The 22,787-nt window shown below is 47.9% G+C and overlaps 1 protein-coding gene and 1 pseudogene across 1 annotated transcript; both read right to left on the bottom strand.

Annotated features, from left to right (window-relative positions):
• Nucleotides 1-6,090: 6,090 nt before the first annotated feature.
• On the bottom strand, nucleotides 6,091-6,889 carry LOC119389243 (uncharacterized). The gene is made up of 2 exons (XM_037656446.1): nucleotides 6,817-6,889; nucleotides 6,091-6,773 (listed from the first exon to the last, which is right to left on the bottom strand). The coding sequence occupies exons 1-2, from the start codon at nucleotides 6,887-6,889 to the stop codon at nucleotides 6,091-6,093; spliced, it is 756 nt and encodes a 251-aa protein (XP_037512374.1).
• A 1,092-nt stretch (nucleotides 6,890-7,981) lies between these two features.
• Nucleotides 7,982-22,787, bottom strand: part of LOC119389591 (mitochondrial sodium/calcium exchanger protein-like) — a 111,883-nt pseudogene continuing 97,077 nt past the window's right edge.

The following is a 22,787-nucleotide window of genomic DNA, read 5'->3' as shown; positions in this document are numbered from 1 at the left end:
GCTGCCGAAATTTCTGATGAAACTACAAGCGACATACCTACAAGCGACAGCCCAGCACCTGCTTCACAGTAGAGAGTGTGCCCTCTCGGAAAAAGAAAAGAAAGAAAGATGCAGGAACTGATGCTCGATATTACTTGCATTTGAGAAACTGAGGACATTCAGGTAAGGTTTGCCGTCTTACCGCATATTTGTGCTGTTTATAGCGCGAGAAACTATATATAGCACGCTAGAGTGCCGGTTGCTCATGCTATAAACACCACAAATTTGCAGTAGGGGAGTGCTAATGGGGGCACGAGTGCCCCTTTCTCCTATACCGAGTAGCAGGTATGCGCCTTAATTTGCACCGGTAGATTTCTCTATTCTTCATTGAAGAGTTTTCTCTCTCTATCTCTCCGCACACGGCGTGTAAGTTGCGGAGGAAACTAGAATCCGCAAAAGTCGTCGACTTGATGTGATCCCTTTACAACACAAGACGTGTCAAAGGAGTCTACCTTACGACGGGACAACAATGTTTTTTATCCAAAGGAACAGCTCTACACGAATAACGAGTGGCGCAGGTCCCAAGATGGCGCGAATAGTTATACCAGTCATTCAAAAGCATTGAAGGACTCTGGCAATACCAAACAAAGGGGCCGGGGGCAGGGGCGTAGCCAGAAATTTTTTTCGGGGGGGGGGGGGGGGGGTTCAACCATACTTTATGTATGTTCGTGCGTGTGTATGTATGTGTGCGTGCCTATATACGCAAGCAAAATTGAAAAATTTCGGGGGGGGGGGTTGAACCCCCCCAACCCCCCCCCCCTTGGCTACGCCCCTGGCCGGGGGTAGCGCCCACCGTCGTAGCTCAATTGGCAGAGCATCGGACGCGTAATTCGAAGGTTGTCGGTTCGGTCCCCACCGACGGCAACGCTGTTTTTTTTTTCGTCCACTTTAATTCCTTTCAATTTATGTCATTAATTTCAGCTGTGCTTTCCTCGGCTTAACTGTCTGTTGAATTCATCAGGTTACGTCTAAATAAGAAACGATCCCGTCGAACAACTCAATACCATCGTTTGAAATTTAGCCGCCTCAGCAAGTTTTTGTTTTAGCACGGCCGGACTGGAGAGACGCGCGGGCGTGGTTCTAGATTGCGAAAGTCATATTCATAAATAAGTGGTACACTAGAGACGCTGAGTGGTTTAAGGTGCAACACTTGTGTCCGCTTTATATCGAGTCTGTGGTGAACAGAGTAATTGTATGCACTTCCTTTATTGTCGAGTGACATGGCTGTAAACTGAATACTTGTGTTTTCCTTATTTTCAACAATTTCTGCAAAAATTCTGGCTGTCCTAAATAAAGATTTGCTTGGTACAATCATTAGATATAACCCTCTTTACTGAAGCACAAGAAACCCCGTGAACTTCGGGGCTGTAGTTGCCGAGAACGATTTTTCCGTTCCCATGTATTGAAACAGGAGCACACCCTGACCTTAGTGTTCCCCTGATTCGTTTGCTTCACCCCAATACAACTCGAAAAGCAGTCGAAAAAGTTGAGGCCCTTATCATCAATGATAAGGCTCAACTTTTGTCTGACGTCACGCCTATAGCGTCGTTTACAGTGTGCGGAGCAACTATCGCGATCGGTGCAGCTGCTGCGACGCGCTGTCAAGAAAAAATGTGGAGAGGATGTGGTCGTTCCAAGATAATACCAGCGATACCCGCTCCACAATTCGTGACAAGAAGTTGGCTTCCCAACAACACAGATCCTTGGGAAATTTTATTGGGTCGTTTCTGACATTTTGGGACGAAAAATGCGCATAGAGCTCCATCGTTCCAAGGTGTGACGTCAGACAAAAGTTGAACCTTATCGCGTGTGATAAGGGCCGCAACTTTTCTACTGCTTTTCGATGTCTATTGCGGTGAAGCAAACGCATCAGGGCAAGTCTAATCTCGGGAGCTTGGTGTAACGGGCTTCGTGCATCCGCTTTGTCTGTCTCACCAAGCCATAAACCCCAAGAAAGAGGCACGAAGAGACTTGCTTGATTAAAGAAACTGTGCTCATTACTGATGACATTCAGGTTCGACTTGTCGTTTTGCTGAGTAGTCGAGCAGTCTAAACCGGCACCCATAGGAAGTCGTTTTGGTGCGGGTCGTTTTATGTTTTTTTTTGTTTTATTTTTTAGGTGAACCAAGAAACGTGAAGCTTCGCCTGGCTTTCATTCTTTCTTTTTGTTCAATGTGAGAAAAGATTCTATGACATTCACTATTGTATATAGATGCCCGCACCAAAACAACCCCCTATGGATACCGGTTTCTCACGCTTAGGCTGCTCGACCACACAGCAAAATGACAAACCTAACCTGAATGTCCCCAGCGTAACGTATGTACGGGATAACGAGCGTCGAGCACAGTTCCTTTAATAACGCAAACCTCTCAGTGGGGTTTATGGCTTGGTGAGACAGAGCAAGCGGAGGCACGAAGCCAGATACACCGAGTGGCTCGAGATATTTAAAGGTTCCCCTGATGCGTTTGCTTCACCCCCATACAACTCGAAAAGCAGTCGAAAAAGTTGAGGCCCTTATCAACTACGATAAGGCTCAACTTTTGTCTGACGTCACACCTTGGAACGATGGAGCAATATAAATATTTTTCGTCCCTAAAATGCCAGAAACGACTAAAAAAATTTTCCCACGGTCTGTGTTGCTGGGAAGCCAACTTCTTGTCACGAATTGTGGAGAGGGTATCGCTATTATTTTGGAGCGAGCACCTCCTCTTCACATTTTGCTCGACAGCATCGCGGCGGCCGCAGCTCGCGATAGTTGCTCCTCATACTGTACACGACGCTATAGCGTGACGTCAGACAAAAGTTGGGCCTTATCACGGTTGATAAGGACCTCAATTATTTCGACTGCTTTTTGAGATTTAGTGGGGTGAACCAAACGCACTAGGAGTAGGTTTAGCTTGTGGGGGCTCCTACTAAAATACTTAGGAACGGAAAAATCGTTCTTCTCTACAACTGCTGCACCGAATTGATTGGAGTTTGTTGCAATAAAAAGAAAGGTTAAGATACAGTGATTGTATCAAATGGGGTTTCATTTCGACCGCCTGTTTTTTTTTATTGTAGAAATACTTGTATATCGCAAAATCAAGAGAAACTTATATGTATGCTTACGAGTATGTAACTCAACAAAGAAAAAGAAATCAGAGCAGCTGTTAACTACACGTAATAATATACTTAGAGTAAACACAGTTGTTCGTTGCTGTGAAACGTACCATTGATTCGTGAATAGGACCTTCGCAAGCTCCACCAAAGGTTAGAAGGCGCGCGGTGGCGCGAAATTTAAGACGACCGTCAGCTGCAGCTGTGAATGATTCAGAGTGAAATTTTCATGCCCGTTAATATCACACTTACCTTAATAAGCAAAAATCCTTGGGCGACTCACCCACGAAATCTGTTTGTTCGTCTGTCTATAACGCATAACACGATGCGCTCCGTAAAAATAAATAAAGAATATACGGCGGCGAGTTTCGAACCTTCGACCACTCGCTCAGTAGCCGAGTGCGCTATCCACTGAGCTAAACAGCCACGCTCGAAGGCACGTGGTTTATCTAGGGCATCTGTAGCGGCGACGGCGGCGTCCATCTGAGGAGCACGTCTGCGCATGACAGCGAGATCAATAGAGACATCTATCTTAAGCTACCAAATTATATATATAAGAGATTCGATCACGGCCTTAATATTCAAGAACACCGGAGTGGAACGAACGTTTATGGTAATTCATTCTTTGCTCAAACTGTAAGAGTGGAATCGAATGACAAAGTCTGCTGTACTAATAAAGACCCGTGTTTTTAAATGCGAAGCATTTCTTAGCGAACCTTTCGCACTTTGAGCGTTTCTGTCTACGTATCTATCTATCTATCTGTCTATCTATCTAGCCGCCTACGCCTGGGTGCTCTCATGATCGCCTCCTTAACTTGGTGTAGACCAAAACTGGCATGGGAGGGTAAGGGCATATGACGAATATGACTGGCGGGTCACGACATGAATAACGTCAAAATGCTGTCGCGTACGTCGTCAAACCCTTTCCCTCAAGACACGCGTGGCACATACCCGTTTACCACGGGCGGCGGTGTACGGGCATGCGCCACAGGTGATTGACAGTTTATATCTACCGAGGAACGGCGAGAACAGACATTGGTAACTTAAATGCGGGAGCGTTAAGAAAGACCGACATCGACAGCGTTGACCCTACGAATGGAAAGAATGAAAATTAGGATCCCAGCAGGAATCGAACCCAAGCATTCTGAGTGGCAATCAGGTATTCTACCACAGAGCCACGCCAGGTCTATAAACTGGTTTGGAAAATCAGCCTATGCAGGCGTAATGTCAGTGCAACGTCAGTTGTGGTTATGGTGCTGGCTATCTAATTTTGCAAGAAAGCAATAAACACTACATGATACTCCTACAATGCGTACTCCTACGATATAGGTGTCATATCAGATTAACGTCTGTGTTTCCAGTGTTGGCTCCGCTTAGAAGTCTAATAAACTTTACATTTGTATTACTATGATTCAGCAAGCGATATTAAAGCATTGCTCGACCCCGGATGAACACATTAACGAAACTTACGTATGATATTCACATCATCGCACCGTAAAGTGCACCAGGGGCGTAGCCAGGGGGGGGGGGATTCAACCCCCCCCCTGAAATTTTTCATTTCTGCTTGCGGATATATACACGCGCACATACAAACGCACGCACGAACATACATAAGTATGGTTGAAACCCCCCCCCCCCCCCCCCCCCGAAACAAATTTCTGGCTACGCCCCTGAAGTGCACTTAGTCCGCCAGAACGACGCAGTGTCCTCTTCATTTCTTACGATGCTGGGCGATGGCATCATGCTGACCGAGGATGATGCTAGATTGATTGACAGCCGCTTTGTAGACTAGGCTACGTAGGTCACTTACGTCCAGGTAGTCTACGAATACGACAAGCGCCATCCACTGATGTTGATCTACGTAGCATTATCCAAGCCTATCAGCCTCGACGGCCTATCTCACCAACGCGAAGGGTGACTTCATATTCCGACAAGCCGCTGGCCCTATCAACACACAGTTTGTCGACGAAATGGCCGAGGCATCCACGATATCCAATAGCTGTACTATACCCCTTACTTCACTACACACGGACCCCTCGTCACCGCGATCACGACCGGATGCAATAACAAGTCATGATCAGCTCCTGGTGCTCACTGACCACGGTGATGATGACATTGTTCAAGAACTGTCAAGAACCTCTTCCACATATGCACACGGGTTCGTGAAACGTGCGTGCGTTCTCTATCATAAGTGAGGGACAAGTATAAGCACTACATATCAGCTTACCGCTTCTGGTATTGGTTATACCCATGTTGCCGTTGGCAGCGTTACCCCATTGTAAACACCTGGTTATATAACAGATATGCGGCTCTTCAACATATATGTGTGCGTATAAACTTTATACAAATCTTTAGCGTTATTTTGTAACGTTTCGCTCACTGAAAATATTACGCCACAGTCACCTTCCAGCCGCGTGCTTCGCATAACATCGAGTCCCACGGTACGTGGGATCTGCCGAATTTTTTTTTTCTTCAAATTTTAACCTCCCTACTTGTACGCCCTTGGGCAAAGCAGGGTATCTCTGAATAAAGAATAGAGGGTTTCAGTGCCGGGCCACAAAGCGGCTTGATTACGTAAACGCTTGCGTTCCTCTGTATTCTCCTTGGGTGCAGGTGAAAGTACAAAGGTACGCAAGAGCGTGTGTACGTAAACCGCTTGGGGTCCCCGACACTAAAACTCTGTTATAGAGCTTTAGTGTCGCTGAACGACAGCGGGAGTACAGACTTCTGTGGAAAGGGGAGCTACTATGGTTGTTGTTGTTTGTGGTTCTGGGGGGGGGGGGGGGGAGACGCTAATTTCTGCAGCCCTTGAGGGAGCACGGCGCAGCGTCTTGGGGAAAGGGGAGTGGGAAAAAAGAAGGAGATGGGTAGGTATGTGTTCTCAGCAGGTGAAGGCAGCATCGTAGTCAGGACGCGTCCAGGGGCAAGGAATCCGTCAGCGGGGGCCGGTCGTCATCAGTGGTAGAGCAGCCCGTTGGATTTCACGAACTCCAGTAGGGTGTGGAAGGCCGGGACGTGAGGACGTACCGGGTGAAGCAGTTGGTTGGTGGTAGAGCTCGGAAGCCCGTAGCGCCTGTAAGCCGCGGTGACCGCGGCACGCTCTTGAGCAAGGGCAGGGCAGGAGCATAGCAGATGGTCCAAGGTCTCGATATCACCGCAGCGACTGCAGGATGGTGAGGAGATGCGGCCTTTGGCCTGTAGCCTGGCTGCTGTCCATACGGATCCAGTGCGGAGACGGAGAAGTGTGCAGCGGTCGCGACGGGATAGACCCTTCTCAGGAAGGAGCTTGGGTGGTCGGCTGGCAGCCACCCTGGCGTCGGGGTGAGTGGCAGCAAGGATCTGCTTCAGCCTGGGCTTGGAATAGTCCGAGGGAGCAACCGATCTGGTGAATGGGACGGCCGGGTGGTGGGCATCTCTTGCTAGGGCATCGGCCTCCTCGTTCCCAGCAATCCCTACATGTGAGAGCAGCCAGTGGAAAGTGATAGGTACCCCTGCCGTATCAAGTGCTGCAAACTTGGACTTGAGGATGGCAGCTGTGAGGCCCTGAGGTTGGAGGTCCGCCAGGATCTGGAGGGCTGGCCTTGAGTCGCACAAAACCGCCACCGGAGTCTGCGGGGGGTCTTCAGCCAAGAGGTCTGCTGCCAGGTGCAGGCCCGCCAATTCAGTTGCTGTGGAGCTTGCCTTGAAGGGGAGCCTGCACTGTCTGCTGCTGCCCCGAGCCGGAATTGTATACAGCTTTAGAAGTCCGGAGCATTTCCTCCTCAAAGGCGGATGCACACAAACCTGCACCAATGGGCGCGCACTCCAGACTGACGTCATCAGCCGGGAGGCCGGTGACCAGAGGCCTTCGGAGAACGTTGCCGTGTTCATGAGCGGGACTATTTGTTTAGTTGCAGAGGCAATCGGCTGCCGCACTTCGGTCGTCTGGGGCGGTGCCTCTCCGGATTTAAGTTGTATTCTACTGTAGAGGCTCAAAGGAGTATGCATCTGCCACTTGCTCATATCTACGCGTACGTCACGTCATTTCAACAAGAAGAACGAAGACAGCAACAGCATCAAAAGCGACGAAGATGAGTAAGTAAGATAAAGTTCGCGAGATGCACACAACTACACCTAGTCAGGTGGACGAGAGGAGCTATCGTCCTTCGCCTCCCTCGCTCTGATGTCACGCGGATCTCTAGGTGGGTCTGGCTGCTGACGACAGTGGCGTTGTAAGCAGCGGTGCGAGGATTTTAACACGATATTTCTATGTCAGGAAGTCGCGTAGCCAGGGGTTGGCACACCGCCCCCCACCCGCCCCACCCCCCTTTGCCGGTATATCAAAGGGATCGAAGTTGTTTCGACGAAGTCTTTTGTCACGAGTCACGTGGTGATTGGAGCTTTCTTTTTATTAAGCACACTGATAATTTCACGTAAGTTTAATTGACATTCATAATCAGAAGCAGACCTCACTACAAAAATTAATGTTCGCATGTACACATGTACAGATGTCCTCACGCCACGACAACGCAGAAAGACTAAAACACTGCACATCGCGCACACGAACTATACATCGCTGAGTGCATTTCCACATCAAGCGCGCACACCTAAAAACAAGTTTAATACCACAGCACAATTCTATCACCGCGATGAGTCATCAGACACATCATGGAGCTGCTATCACACGTCAGGTCCACGTTTCACCAAACAATATTCGGGACTCTGAACCCTTCTCAAAGTTCCACGCCAGTAGGTGTAATAAATAAACGAATGACAATGCACAACATGCAGAATAAAGACGCGAGCTTATTCTTTTCTTGCTATTCTAACACGTATAACTACAGCAAGGCGTACACTTTGTATCGAGTTCTTTTTTTTCTTCGTCTGCAAAGACAACACGAAATCATTGGTAAGTATAGCTGCATCGATGTGGCAAGCAGGTTGTCATGCCACACAGTGTCATACGAAGTAGCTCCCGTACTGCTATACAGAAGCTCCAATTTGGACATTGCAGGGTTTCCATTGGCTGATGATATCACCGCTCCATTTAGGCTTTTATCGATACCTGTACCGCGTCAACAATCATTTTGAGGGCGCACACATCATCCATGACTATGTCTATCTGACTAGGTCTTCACATTGAGCAAGACGACTAAGCCGAGATCGGCAATTACTCACAAAACTCACTCAGCAACAGCCACGGGAGTATCTATACGTAGTCCCTGATACGTAGTGTCACTGAAGAAGTTGCGTGACGCGTTGACGTCAAAGTAGTACAGACGCTTCGCCTGCGGTTCGCGGGGGTTGAGGCACTTCCGACGCACAATACAAACACGACCGGCGTCACGACACACGTACAACGATCGTTTTACACAAAGAAAAACAACAACAAGAACAGAAAAACGAAGAGGCTTGACAGTCGAGTGGGAGCAGCTTGTGGCGAAAGGCGTGTCGCACACTGACGATGTGCTTCAGAGGACGCGTGGCAAGAACACGACGCTCGATCGGGGTTTTTGTGGTATATTAAGTTCTGCGTCCGCATCGTGCGTGTATACCATGAATGCTTCAAACCACGAAAGCGTACGCGTGGCAGGATGGAGGCAAGTGCATGGTAACAGGTGCAGCGACCTTTCCCGGAATCTGGCCGTTACACAGATGGTGATATTGCAATCCTCTAGGTCCTGTCAGCACTTGGTCCTGTCTGTTCTTCCTTCCCGCTGTTTTGCAGTCACGAACCCAGAGCAGACGCTTCGCTACGCATTCTATCGAAGCTTTGTTTCTCGCAACCTCCTCTTTGCGAGGGAAGGCTTGTACGTTACGCTTCTAGCTGCCGGGAAGGCGCCCCGCGCGTTCGGTAGGGCCGAACGCTTCAGCTCTTGCGAGGCTCCAGGTCGAAGGAACGCCACGACGCCGTCGGCGTCTTCAGCTGGACGTTTTTTTCTAGGTGAGGATGCTTTAGATCACTTTGGCTTCGATGAGTATGGCTGCCACGGTGTAGAGTACGTAGACGAGTACGAGCAGTGCGCCGAAAGCCCGTTTGACGTGGAAGCGCATTATGATCATGGCGACGAGCGTGGAGACTAGCGTGGTGGTGATGGTTCCGTACAGGATGCCGATCATGGTCGTCCATTTCAACTGCGCGGACAACAAAGAGGTGTTAGATGTTACAGAGGACAGATATATATGGAAACAGTTTAGCCAAAACTGAAGCGTTGCCGTTTGTGCATGAATTTCATAAGCTGGGAAATTGACTTTCATTCTATGAGCCAGTAATCAGCTTCTACCCGCTACATAAGCGTAAACGACGTTTTGAAAGAGTGGTTGTGCCATTCGAAACTGACTTAAAGTTGCTCTTTAATGATCCTTTAAGGTAGCTGTACCGTGAAATTTGTAAATCTAGCTGCGGCGCTTCCTTACTGCAATTTGTACGAGTAAAAAGAAAGGAAAACAAAAAAAAAAAACCATTGATACTTACGCTCATAACTCCGCCACTCTGGGCAAGCTTTAACGTGTAGGGAATTCCGAAGCCGAGCAGCAGATCTAGGTTACATCAGGTCAAGGTTACACCACATGTGGTTCACAGGTTGTACAAATAGGTGCACAAATCCGACAGCAATGTACTTAACTCTCTCTCTCCTCTCTCTCTCACACACACACACACACACACACACACACACACACACACACACACACACACACACACACACTAGGGCTAGCTAAATTAGCTAAATGTGATCTATGGGCAATTTACACAATGAATAACGTGGGCAAAACTTTCTCGGAAACTACTGTGATTGATAACATAATGCAACACTAAAAAAGCACAGCGACAAAGTACCTTTCGAAGTAACTTCCTACTGTAGACCTGTCTGTTACGATTTTCGAAAATTACTTGTTCCATCAGATTGCACTGGCACATGCTCGTATCAGCACCTTCAAGTGTTCCAGGACAGAGTAAGTACCTCCAGATTGCTAAAAGGAAAGCACCGTTTGTTTGCATAAGCGCATAGCTGCAGGTATGTGGTCACAATAAATGTCCCTCGCTGCTTCATCTGGTGGCACCGGATACTTACATGCAACACATTTACCCCCCCCCCCCCACTCCTCGGCAACAATGTATCAGTACGGCGCACGTGAAGTATTTTCTCCAGTGCTGAAAAGCTGTTCTATTCTTGACATTGGTGTCATCTGCGTGTAGCCTTATGTTATGCAACATTGCTCTGGATGAAACAAAGGGACACCAACCAAGGTAAAGAATAAAAGTAAAAACTAAAGTAAAGCAAAAAAGTCCTTACTTTTACTCTGTACGTTGTTTGGTGTCCTTTTGTTTCATTCATAAGTTCCTTCCCAACCGGACAGAATTCTATCAAATTTTCACCTCTAAAACATTCTTCTAGCTTTTCACTGCTCCTTCCACCCTGAAAATGACAAAGTGTAACAGTGACCGCAGACGCACTGTATGCGCCGACACACTTGAAATGAATCTACCATCTTATCAGGGCGCAGTGACAGCGGTTTTACTTGCCGAACAGACATCGATAATACTACGTTCGTTGCATCCAAATTCAGTGAAAGCGGATGGCCACGCGCAGTCCATCTTAGGTAAATCTGAAACCGGTATAGGCCCGTCCACTATGGCGCTGCATCTCCGTGCACTGTGTTCCGGTTGCAGATCAGGAGGCGTCATTCTATGACAGAAAGAGCTGCTAGATCGCAGATTAAGTTGACTGCTCCATAACCGTCGCCGCCAGAATTCTGCCCTGTAAAGCGTGCTTCACGTATAGCTTGCATGTGCGCAGTGAAGCAGACACATTTCTGTACGTAATAGACGTTAGCGATATGTACTACAATACGCCGAGTAAAGGAACTTGGTTACAGAAGTCAATAAGTATAAAATATACACGTGTCTACGGAGTGTGCATTTGGCCACTTCGCAGTTGTTTTCACTGGTCAGAAAAAAAGGATACTCAATAATGGGCCGCCGTAGCAAGCCGATATCGCCATACGAGGGTATCCTTGCCTGGCCACAGACAGGTTCGATATGTAATCTGCAAAACACGAGAAATAACAAAAATACACAGAGGAGATTAACAGTCTGCAATTGACGTCAGCAGTGAACCATAGTATACAACGCGCGTGTAAGCTTAAAAACAAAGTACTTTCACACAGAAGTAATAAGCGATACGCATGTTGAAAATGACATCGTTCGCAGTGCATATATATAGACTAGAAAGTTTCAAAGTGAAAGAAGCAAAAAGCAAAAATAAAAAGCGTGACGGGGCCTGATAGTTCAGCCTGCTCACTGTGACAACCTAAAAAATCAGTGGAAGCCCCACCCAAAAGTCCACGGTGAACCTGCGCTTTACAGCTGTGCCAACTGAAGACCTTTCGAAGCTTCTTTTAGCTTTGTTAATGTAAATGCTAGACTTTGCGGAAAATACGAGCTTGTCGTTTCTATAGAAAATATGCTTGTCTGGGTTCTGATATAAGAATGTCCGATAAAGTTTGCCAGGACGCTAAGGTTTCTAGCCTAAAACCATCTACACAATAATAAAGCCGCTTTAAGTCACGGAAACGGGTGTACGTAATTGGCTGGCGCATCTGTACCAGTTCTCTTTGGCTCGGACAGCAGCTCCCATGCTATTTTAGTCTTAGGTTGTCAATGAACACATTTACTCTATCACGATTATCATTATTACCCAATGTAAACGCCATCGCTCCGGTTCTTCTTAAGATCTTATCTAATTCTGTGAGAGAAACGACCTCTCTGTTGAAGTGGCTACAAGGTCACTTTCACTCGTCGTTTCTTCGTGGTTTTTGACATACGAATGGGAAAGCTGCTATATAATGACTAAACTCTATGAACAGTTACGAAACACTTGGGCAAGCTGAATGGATGTTCGTTCACTACTTAATGGCACCGGTTGATCGTCACTTACCGCCTATGCTGTTACCCCAGGCCAAGACTGTCATTCCCAGAAATGCGTCGCTCAGCCCTATGACGATGCCGAAAGTCTGCAAAAGGGCCACAAGAACGCCATCGTTTCTAAAAACAAATATCACAGTTTCGTCGCAAGGGCGAAACAATGAATGCGATAGCATCAAAATGGAACGCCATGCGTGGTAAGGCCAGCAGCTAACTACTCTAGCACCCGAGCCGACGTAAGTCAACAAAACGCTGGTGTAAGGAAACGCGGCACGGCAGCTCCAGTCAGTGAAGCGGTTTTCGTGCTGTCTGTCGCCTCCATGCGAAGTAAGCGGTGATAGTACACAGCTCGCACAAGGGTAGGAACCATCCTCTAATGTCTGTCGAGATAGCGCGCGCGTCCACCCCCTTTGGTCAACGTTCGCAGTTGCTGACATAGTAAAGCCGCTCCCCCACCGGCACCCCTTCATGCTCCTTCGCCCAACATAGCCGGCCAGTGCGTTCCATCTCTGCCTATTGAGCCGCGCCCATCTGCAGCCTCCGCAAGCTTTCGACCGCACGGAGAACATACGACGCGCGGGGCGATGCTATCGATTTGAACTTTATACGGAACATGACGGCGATGGTAAAAATTCGCCTCGAGTGTCCATATAAATGCTATCGCAATAAACAATTCTGATCCGTCATATCGCTCTCGCACAGTCTGTTGCAGTTTCGGCGTTCGTCAGCGCGAGTCAGTACGCCCAGGAAGTGACGCACAGGATGTACACATACCTTGAGCAGCGAGAGGACCTCGTTGGCGAGAAGGTAGATCCAGGCGACGGCCACCAGAAGCCGACGTAGCCGAAGACCCAGTGGTATCGCGGCGGATTGTCGTAGCTCGACGTGGCGAACACCGTGCCGGCAACGCACGCAAACCCCAGTGCCACGATCACGACGACGGGCACTCCGCTCACGGTGTCGTCGCCGCCTGCAGCAGGAAGGCGGCGTCTCGATTTCAATGCGTTGGCTTAAGTAGAGCACCAAGTCGGGCTAGCTTACCGACGTTCAATCAATCAATCAATCAATCAATCAATCAATCAATCAATCAATCAATCAATCAATCAATCAATCAATCAATCAATGCAACTTTATTTTCATGAACAGAAATTTACAGAACTCATACCGAGGCACCCACATCGTTTCAATCTTAACCGCGAGAGGGGCCCCGATGTGAAAACTGCGCTTTCAACGTCACCAAAGCTTGAGCGCACGTGATCTCAGGCGCTCCCCCGCCGTAGGGCGCTAGTTTCTTATGGTTTTAGGCGGGCATTTCGAAGCGACGCTAAAATTGGTCACAGTTAACGACGCTAGCATTAATTATCCGATACGTTAGAGAATTTAGGATCCCATTTCGGAGTTACCAGACAGAAGGCTACAAATTACAGTAAAAAAGATGCAAACAGCAGTTTCACTGTCAGGAGTTCTTTAATGACCAGCGGTTATCTTGCCTACGCGCTGCATGCCCTGCCCATGCCCCTTTATTCTTTTTGATTGCGACCAAGATGCCCTTAAATGAAAACTGGAGGCTTAAGAAGAGGGTTCAACTTAAATAGGGGACGGCGCAGGGAGCCATGGAAAGGAAAATGATAGGGTAGGGTACCTTCAACGTGCACCTAAATATATGTACACAGACGCTATTGCATTCCATCTCTTTCGGACTGCGGCTGCCGCAGTCGGTAATCGGACCCGCGCCCTCGTGCTTAACAGAGCAATATTATGCGGCAAATCGACTTCCTTTAGCCACACGCTATAATTAACTTCTTATGTGTCTCGAATCCCGCCGCGGTGAAACCGTAGTTACGGTGCTCGGCTGCTGAACCAAGAGTCGCGGGTTCGACCCCGGTCGCGGCGATCGCATATCGCTGGAGGCGAAATTCTAGGGGCCCGTGTACTGTCCGATGTTAGTGCACGTTAAAGAACACCAGATGGTCGAAATTTCCGGAGCCCTCCACTACGGCGTGCCTCATCATCATATCGTGATATTGGTACGTAAAACGCCAGATATTATTATTAATGAAAACCCGCCGCTAATGAAGCCAAGGAAGGTATAGGGGACGTCAGTTGTACTGTTTTAAGTGTATTGTAGTAATTCTGATGTAGATGGGAATGAAGTGGAGTAGACAAAAAGACAACTTGCCGCTGGCAGTGACCGAACCTGCGACCTTCGGATTACGCGCCCGATGCTCTTACCAACTGAGCTACAGCTACATAAATACGAGATATGTAGGTGTGGCGACGACCGCCGCCGTAGCTCAGTTAGTAAGAGCATCGGACGCGTAATCCGAAGGTCGCAGGTTCGGTCACTGCCGGCGGCAAGTTGTCTTTTTGTCTACTCTACTTTATTCACGTCTATATCACAGTTATTACAATACACTTAAAACAGTACAATTGACTTTCCCTGTACCTTCCTTGGCTTCATTACCTGCTGGTTTTCATTAAGGTTGTGTCAAACGAAGAAACGAGCCCTCTGAAATTGCCTTCCCTCATTCAGAGATATTATTATTGTGTCTCTCGAAGCACATATGAAACAAAATAAACATATACGGATGCTTCAGGTGCATGCGGACGTCCCCGAATGTTAGAGGTGACACGATTTGTTTCTTAAATGCAGCACACAATAAAATTGTAAACGGAGCGGGAAGTACGGGACTCTAGCTTTTTCGTTCATGCTGCTTCACTATTTGGAAAGGGTGGACGCTAAATGCTGCTCGCCGTACAGGAGCGATGACAAAAATTAAACGACTAAGGCAAGATCGGCGTAAAAACAAAGCTAAGGAATTCTAAGTGTCATCGGAAGAAAGCCCGAGCCGCCGACGTTGTCACTATGAGCACTCGCGGACATCAAATGCATAAACAGGCTGTGGCAGTGCACATCAGAGCGAAGGTCGACGCAGAACATAAAAATGTACAAACACATTCTTATGTTCTGTGCTGTCCTTGTTTCTGATGTGCGCTGCCGTAAGCTTTCCTGTCTAACCAGCCATATCCCACCAGTGTGTCCTAAGCAAATACATAAACGCGCACGGTGGAACAATCCTCGACTGGAATTTAACGCCTCATCAGAAAAGACGGTAAAGCATGCGAACACGGACACAAGAGAAGAGAAGAAGGCACCTTTACCTCATATCATGATGGATCCTTGTCAAGTAACTCACGTTTCTGTTGTTCTAAGTTAATGTCTCATAACCAGAGTGTGCCGAACTGTGCTGTTTAGGTATAGTGTATTCCTTCTTTACGCAAACCCGACCTTCGTCTTCCTTATCGAGAGCCGCACCAGGCGGCGCACGACACAAGGGCAACATGTTAGGCCACGCAAGAGCTGTCTAAAACAGCTACGAAACTTTATGGCGTCTATCTACCTGTTTCTTCGTTGCTTGTTATCTAGCCATATTCAATGCTTGCTTTGCAGAGTTAACTACCCGAGTGCCACTTACAGGCATCATGAAAGCAGTCTGCATGCTGCTCTGAAACGAGCTAGTTTTAGATAAGGTTAGATAAGGCCATATATACAGCTGCCTTCTATATCCTAGTACAGTGCGCGCGCAGAAGTGGACGAGATAGAGGCCCTGACACGAAATCTGCGACTTTTATCGCAAGGCGAGTTAGCTGGCGGCTATTTCTTGGCACGTACACATGTGGGCACAAACTTCCCGGTCATCACTTGTAAGCGTTTATTATCGGGCTATCGTTTCTTCGACAGCGCTTTTGTTTAGAACTACGAAAGACACGAAACAACACAGACCGCAAACACGAGCTAACGCACACACAAGATAACGCGAGTGTTATTTTGTGTTCGTCCATGTCTCACCAAGAGCGCTGTCATGATATGGTAATAAGCAATCAACTAGCCACCCAATATCCTTTGGCTCTTATTTTTTATTGTAACACGAATGTGCCTTGAGGCTTGAGGCGTAATACTTGGCGTGTACGCGTGAGTTACAGTTGTGTTGCAAGATATGTGCTGCGTATGAATTGAAGCAGTGTTTCGTGCATGGCGTCTGCTGTCATCTATCCTATGATCGTAGCTATAATAGAGAGGCTTCGAATTTCTCGTTCTACAATCGCCAACCTGTTGACGATTCCTCGTGCATCTTTAACACACTTACCCTTCGCCCTTTGCAGGAGGAGGAGGAGGAAGAAACAACTTTATTGACGCCATGAAATGGGTCAAGTGAAGGGGCTATGGGGTCAGGTCAGGGAAGAGGAAGACGATGGTCACTCTTCAGGCCGCTCTAGGAAGTGCTTGCGCTTAGGCAACCCCTATGGCCCAGCGTACGATACGGAGTTGCTCTACTTTAGCCCAATTTCGTTGGGCCCCTCATTCAACCTTCGTGCATATACCTTGCAAACCATTTTCTGTATCCAGTGTCACGCATAGAAGCCTCACCGGTTGCGACGAGCGTAATGAAGACCGGACTGAGTACGCAGTGCAGACTGTTGAGGAGGCGACACCAGTTGTGCTTGTCGTTCTCGTAGTCCACCACGGGCGTCGTCACCGTCAGGATGAAGTAGATGGGCGCCTGCGATGAGCGAAGCGCATGGAAAGATACACCGGTTATATCGAAGGAAGAGCAACCTAGCAAGCACGAGCATTGCACTGCGCGATTGCTTGCTGCATTGCATGGGCCCCTCTGACGCTCTAATTGGGGTATGCGCAGTATGACAGAAATGCATTTACAGCAATAATTTTTGCCTGTCGGGCTTTCCAGCCTTGATACGTGGGGAATAGTATACTCTTGCATGAGTATCAAATACGTCTTGTATTTAACAAGCGATAAAGCGACGCTTCAAACGCGCTTTGAAGGCATTATCAAAGAAGGATTGAGATTACAACGTCGTCAGTTAAACGGCACGTTTCAGTTGAATTTATAGCGTATTTGCGAACAGGTTTTCGCCGGCGTCGCTCTCCCCAATGCGCGAGCGAACGTAAGAACGAATGGTGACAGTGATGCTGGCTCCTTCTTCTAAAGGTTTTTAATGTGGAAAAGCTGGCTGTAACGAACACCAAGCTAGCTCAAGTGGCATGCATCAATGAATGAATGAATGAATGAATGAATGAATGAATGAATGAATGAATGAATGAATGAATGAATGAATGAATGAATGAAATACCTTGAAGATTTCGATTATCCTCGCGAGCCAGGATTTGCTGGGCCACTCTTCCATATCGATGGGACGTATGTGCAGCCAGAACTCGCGCATCGGTGAGAGCGGGACCGACGGCTCGGCTTGTGGCTCTGACGTCGGCTCCGGCTCCGACTGTGGCTTGGGCGTGGGTACGGGTATGGACATGGGTACGGTCAGCTCGGTCACGCTTTCCGGGCCGGCCGGAACCGGTGCGGTTGCCTTAGTGCCGTTCGTCAAAGGATCCAGACTCAGGAACGGGGGCGGTGACGGTAGCGGCAGCGGTGGCGCGAGCTCGCCGTCTGCAGACCCGGATGGGACGAAATGGGCAGCGTTACCACATAAGACTAGAAGAGTTATATAAGACGTCCTTTTTAGACAGCACATACATTATTGAATAGCCGTCTGTGATAGGCAGCATTATTGTAATCCTTGAGCTAAACTCTCTCTCTCTTTTGAGCTAACAAGCGGTAAATATTACTTGAACGAAAAGTAAAAACACGTAATTCGGTAACTAACTGAAATTCACTATTAGTCTTTTATTTAATTCGGGCGGTTAAAACCCCCGAAACTTTTCAGTTATAGTGACATACAAATGCACGCACGAACATATATAAAGGGTGGTTAATCACCCCCACCCAAAAAAAAAAAAAATTCTGGCTACGCCCTTGGTCTGTGCTGTGCCGAAGCTAACTTTTCGCACTGTGCTGGAAAGCCCTTTCCAGAAAAACAATTATGAGCTCTTCATTCCGAGCGTTTATCCGGATGTGCCGTTCGCGTAAGTTTATTCTGCAAGCTCCTTCCTGTCATCTTGACGACTTATCAACAGGACCTCGCGAGAGTAGCGGCGTACAGGAGGTCGGCACGTGTGCAAACATCTCGACTGCATCGCAGGCACGGCAAACTAGCAAGAAGAACTAACATTCCGCTGCGCACGGGCCTCATTTCCCATCGTTAATTCCGTACAGTAGCGCTGAAGCTATAGCGTCGTTGTACGTCAGCTTGCCGAAAAGGCTTATTGGCTTGTGGCGCGTTGTGCTGCTTAGGACAACGGCTAATCTTCGACTAGAATGTCAATCTTAGGATAAAATATATTAGAAGTAAAAGAAGTAGTTTGAAAAGCGCAAAAATAGAAAAATGACGATAATAAAAAGAAAATAAAATCTTAAGCGTGGGTTAAGCATATTTTAATGTAAAGAAGTATCTTTAAAACATGTCAATCTTTTTTATTTCGTGCACAAATGACCCTGTTATTGTTGTCTCATAACCAAGACGTTTTACTAAGAGTACCCTCTAGCGCTTTAATTTTGCCATATTATGCAATCTTTCTTTTAAAAACACAGACATATATACACAGCCTGCAGTTTTACACAAACTAAGTCGAATCTAAGCTATTTTAGAGCAATATCCAGGCCTCTAAAAAAATCTAAGACAAATGTATCTAGCCTACAGCCTCTCAGCAGTGCGTGTTTACTGTTGGCATGATTCAGGACAACACGCTTGATTACAGGTGAAGTTGTTATAATGACAGCGCCATAAACAGCGTTAAAATGTTCATAACTAAGTCTCTCAAGTCAACCATATCTTATACTGCACGTAAATTCAAGGAAGCCCGTAAACATTGTAGCCTCGCTTATGCGTACAGACATTGCACTGAACTGCTCAGACCGAATACGGCTAGGAGAGAAGCAAGCAAGGAGAACACAGCGTCCGGGTCGCAATGCTTGCTTTAGCAGGAACGGCCGACGCTATGTTACACAAACGCTTTGCGCTTTTGGTTGCCATCACGCGAAATTTCCAGTTGCAGCCTGGCTGCGCCACAGGAAGCAATCGGCGCAGCGTTAGATGGAAAAGTAAGCCTGTGCAAACGTAAAACAGGCGTGAGTAGTACTCTGAATAGACCATCTAAACCTCTTGGAGGGAGGCGAAATACCGAAATTTTGGTGTGTTTGCGATGCAGCTCGACAGGCATCTTGATTAAAAGAAGACGAAGGCGCAGGAGTGATTTCGCACTCGACGGTTAGACCGGTGTTGTTTAAATGTCGGTCCTACATCGATCATGCTTCCTGTGCTACTTTGAACTCTGAATTTAGCGATCGTGGAGCGGCGTGGAGCCAGAAAAGAATGAGTATTTCAGAGTCATAATTGTTTTTCAACTAGTCAAGCATCGGTAATTCTTCTTTCGCGCTTATAATTTGCCGCTTGCCACTAATATTGTATAACATAACATGTCGCATTCTGTGGTATCTACTTCTATTTATTTTTCTAATACTTCATGTAATATTCAACCCACTCACCTTTGAAATAATTCAGCGAACGAGCACGTGTCGAATTAATTAATTAATTAATTATGTAGAGTTACATAAAAAATGCTGCATTCGCCGGCACGCTCCATCCTCTCCCCAAGCACATGGTCTCACTACACACAAAGCCAGAGCTTGCAACAACAGCAGCGATAAGATCACCGATGAGGCGATGTGACGTCGCCGCATCACGAAGTGACGTCGTGATGATGAGGCGTGACGTCGTGACGATCTGACGTCGCCTCATAAGTGACTGAGAGGTTAAATGCGAGAAAGGAAAAAAAAAAACGCCGGAGGAAGCGAGCGAAGACAGTCGTGGGATGGTTGCAAGGCACGCAGAAGCACTCCCACAAAACATTATGGATAATTGCCGTTAAAAGGAAATCTCAAGTGTGTTACAGAGTGTTTTCTAAAGCAGATCGAAAGATACAGAAGGCATGCAGAAATGTGCAAAGTGCTGTCGTCAAGCTGCGGGAAGGCACGCGAATGTAGTGTGCTACAAGCAGGCCATGCAATAGCACGTCCACTAAAGGAATTCGTGCAGAGTCGGCTCACTGTACCGGGAGCATTATACTGAGTTTTCGATACTACGTTGTACACGCTGTAAACGTCACGCTGCGTCAGTCAAGCTGCGTCACAGCGTCACTATGTCACGCTGTAAATTGATGATCCACGCCTATTGGCAGCATAACAGACTTACGAGTGACTTGCTGTGCTTTATGCCATGCCTTACTGCATATGCTAAGTTACGCGGACTCATGTTTGTGCTGTAGCTTGCGTGTACTAAGTTAACCCTCACCACGTCACGTCTGGATACCTTGTGCTATTCTGTTGGGTATACTATTATGGAGATTGATGAATTTTCTTTCTCCCCAGTTATGACTGACACAGAGTGCTGCTACAGCAGCCGCGATTGGCTCAAGATGCCGCCATTGTAGAGAACTTGATATTATGGGGGAATTCGATTATGTTTGGACTATGGTTAATACCCCTGGTAGGACTGTGGCACAACGTCATGCTGTGCTATACCCATGACTTGTGACCCATGACTTGTTATATTATACCTCAACAAGTTAATCTATGCGCAGCGTTGACATTCGTCGCCACAGCACACGTGTTGTGCTTTTCTCGAATTGTCACGCTGTGGCGCTCTGCGTACGCCGGTCTGCACTGTATGCTGGGTTATGCTGCGCCTTTTATACGCTATCTCGAACAAATGTCCAAGTCAAGCTTGCCATGGCATCTCACGCTTTTCTGCCATGACCACTCTGCATGTATACGCATTTCTGCGCTTTATGCTGTGTTATGCTGCCTTGATGCGCGCTTTACGCACCGAGGCATACTAGGTTGAGCCGTGCTAATCTATGCTAAGACATCTTGTACATGTGTCCAAGCCAAGCAATGTCAAGCCTTGCAAATCATGCCATGCTCTTCGGTAACGACCGTGCTGCGTTGAGCCGTGCGGCGTGTACGCTTATCTTCGCTGTGTACGTTATAAGCCACGAGACGCTACGCTATGCTGTGCCGCTACTCACTCTCCACGCGGAAGCTGTCGCTCTTGGCAGGTCGCGGTCCTCTGCGATCGGTGGAGGCGACGCTGGAGGCGCGGCTTCGCCTTCCGGCGCTTCCGCTGCGGGTGCGCGAACGCACACGTGCTTCGCGCTCGCCTTCGCCCGCTGTGATGATGTAGATGGAGTTTCGCCGGTGGTGGTGCAGGTTGACGCCCGACATGGTGCGCCGCCGGGGGCGGTGTGAGGTGCTCTCGCGGAAGCTGAAACCTGTGCGGGATAGAAGAAGCAGAGGGAGGTCACCACTCGAATCCTGTAGTGCAAAGGAGGAGAGACAAAGGGATAGAGACAGAAGAATGAAGACGCCGATAGGTTGGCTACCCTGCGCGGAGGAAGGTCGGAGAAAGAAACAACGGCGTCGGGTGTTCGCAGGCGCGCAGTTAACGCTCCGAAAGGGCTTCTGGGGCGGAACTGACGAAAATTCTGTTTCGTAAGTGCGTTTTCCCATTAGTCAGCCGGCTTCGCCTAATGATATGCCCCACACCAATATTAGCTGAAGTATTCTCTCACGAATATTTACAGCGCAAGACGGTTTTGTGAATGCGGTCCCAATCTTTCTCTGAGATCATGCTGCCGAGTGCAATCTTCTTTTACCACGTGACCATTTTCTGCATGCACGCGCATGTGCCCCCAGAGAGTGACGAGGGAAAGGCAGTTAAGTCAACCGGGAGATGAAAGCCTTGCTTGTTGTACAGACAAAAATACAAGAGGAAAATGGGGAGGGGGAGGCAGCATTCTTGCACGGTGTATTCGAAAGACGCTGGTGTGCACTCAGACTAACCGTAATTTCATTTTTTTTTGATCGAACGACTCGTATACCAACCTCAGCGCTCATGCTGCCAAAAACGTGCAGCATTTACATGTTGTTGGGGAGAGCACCACAGATGGCCGCCGCCACTTACTTACACAGGACACCCAGAATTATGAAACGTATACACGTGGCGACCACCTCGGGGGAAGACACTAACATACACTGGGCCGCTTCGCGGTTCTCGTAATTTTGCCAGCGTCACTACTGCGAAGTGCCTCTATCAGTGACGTCATACACCAGTCAGGTCAAGTGGCCCCGCACTGTTTAGGTGCAAATAGACTCTCCCGGGGCACAGGTGGAACACCCCACAAAAAGGGCTTCACGGTTTTCCCAAAAAGCGTGAGCAAATACGAACTGTACTGGTACAAACAAACCGTTGACCCTTCTTATCGGAAAACAGTAACACAGTCTGTGCATACACCGGCAATATAACAACAATGTTAACGGAAAGCAAAGAAGCCGCAACGCCATCCACAACGGCAACAACAGGAATGCAGAAGAAGCTGCAAACGTGAGGTTGTCACACTATTGTAATCGGCGAATGTACTTCATGACTAGAACGTACGGCTATGCACCGAAAAAAGGAAAGCGTGACTATGGAAGACAACCATGCGCAGTATAGCGCCAACAAGTCATTGTGTATGCACAGCACAGATCACCGGAAGACAGAACGGGCATGTTCGACCGCATACGTCCTCACGAAGTCCTTACTGACCGTGGCAATCATATGTGAACGCTGCGTCACCACAGCTACGACGCTCTCTCAGCCAATGAGCGTCCACAGAGAATGATCATAACGACGTCCACCGATCGAACGAGAATACCGCAGAACACGAAGGACATGGGAAAAAAATGTAAGTAACTCATGAAGGGCCAACGTTTAGCCATTGTGTGAGTTG

Source organism: Rhipicephalus sanguineus, chromosome 4, assembly GCF_013339695.2.
Source record: "Rhipicephalus sanguineus isolate Rsan-2018 chromosome 4, BIME_Rsan_1.4, whole genome shotgun sequence".
Classification (NCBI taxonomy): Eukaryota; Metazoa; Arthropoda; class Arachnida; order Ixodida; family Ixodidae; genus Rhipicephalus; species Rhipicephalus sanguineus.
The sequence above is the reverse complement of the archived record's forward strand: the minus strand, read 5'-3'. Positions and strand labels throughout refer to the sequence as shown.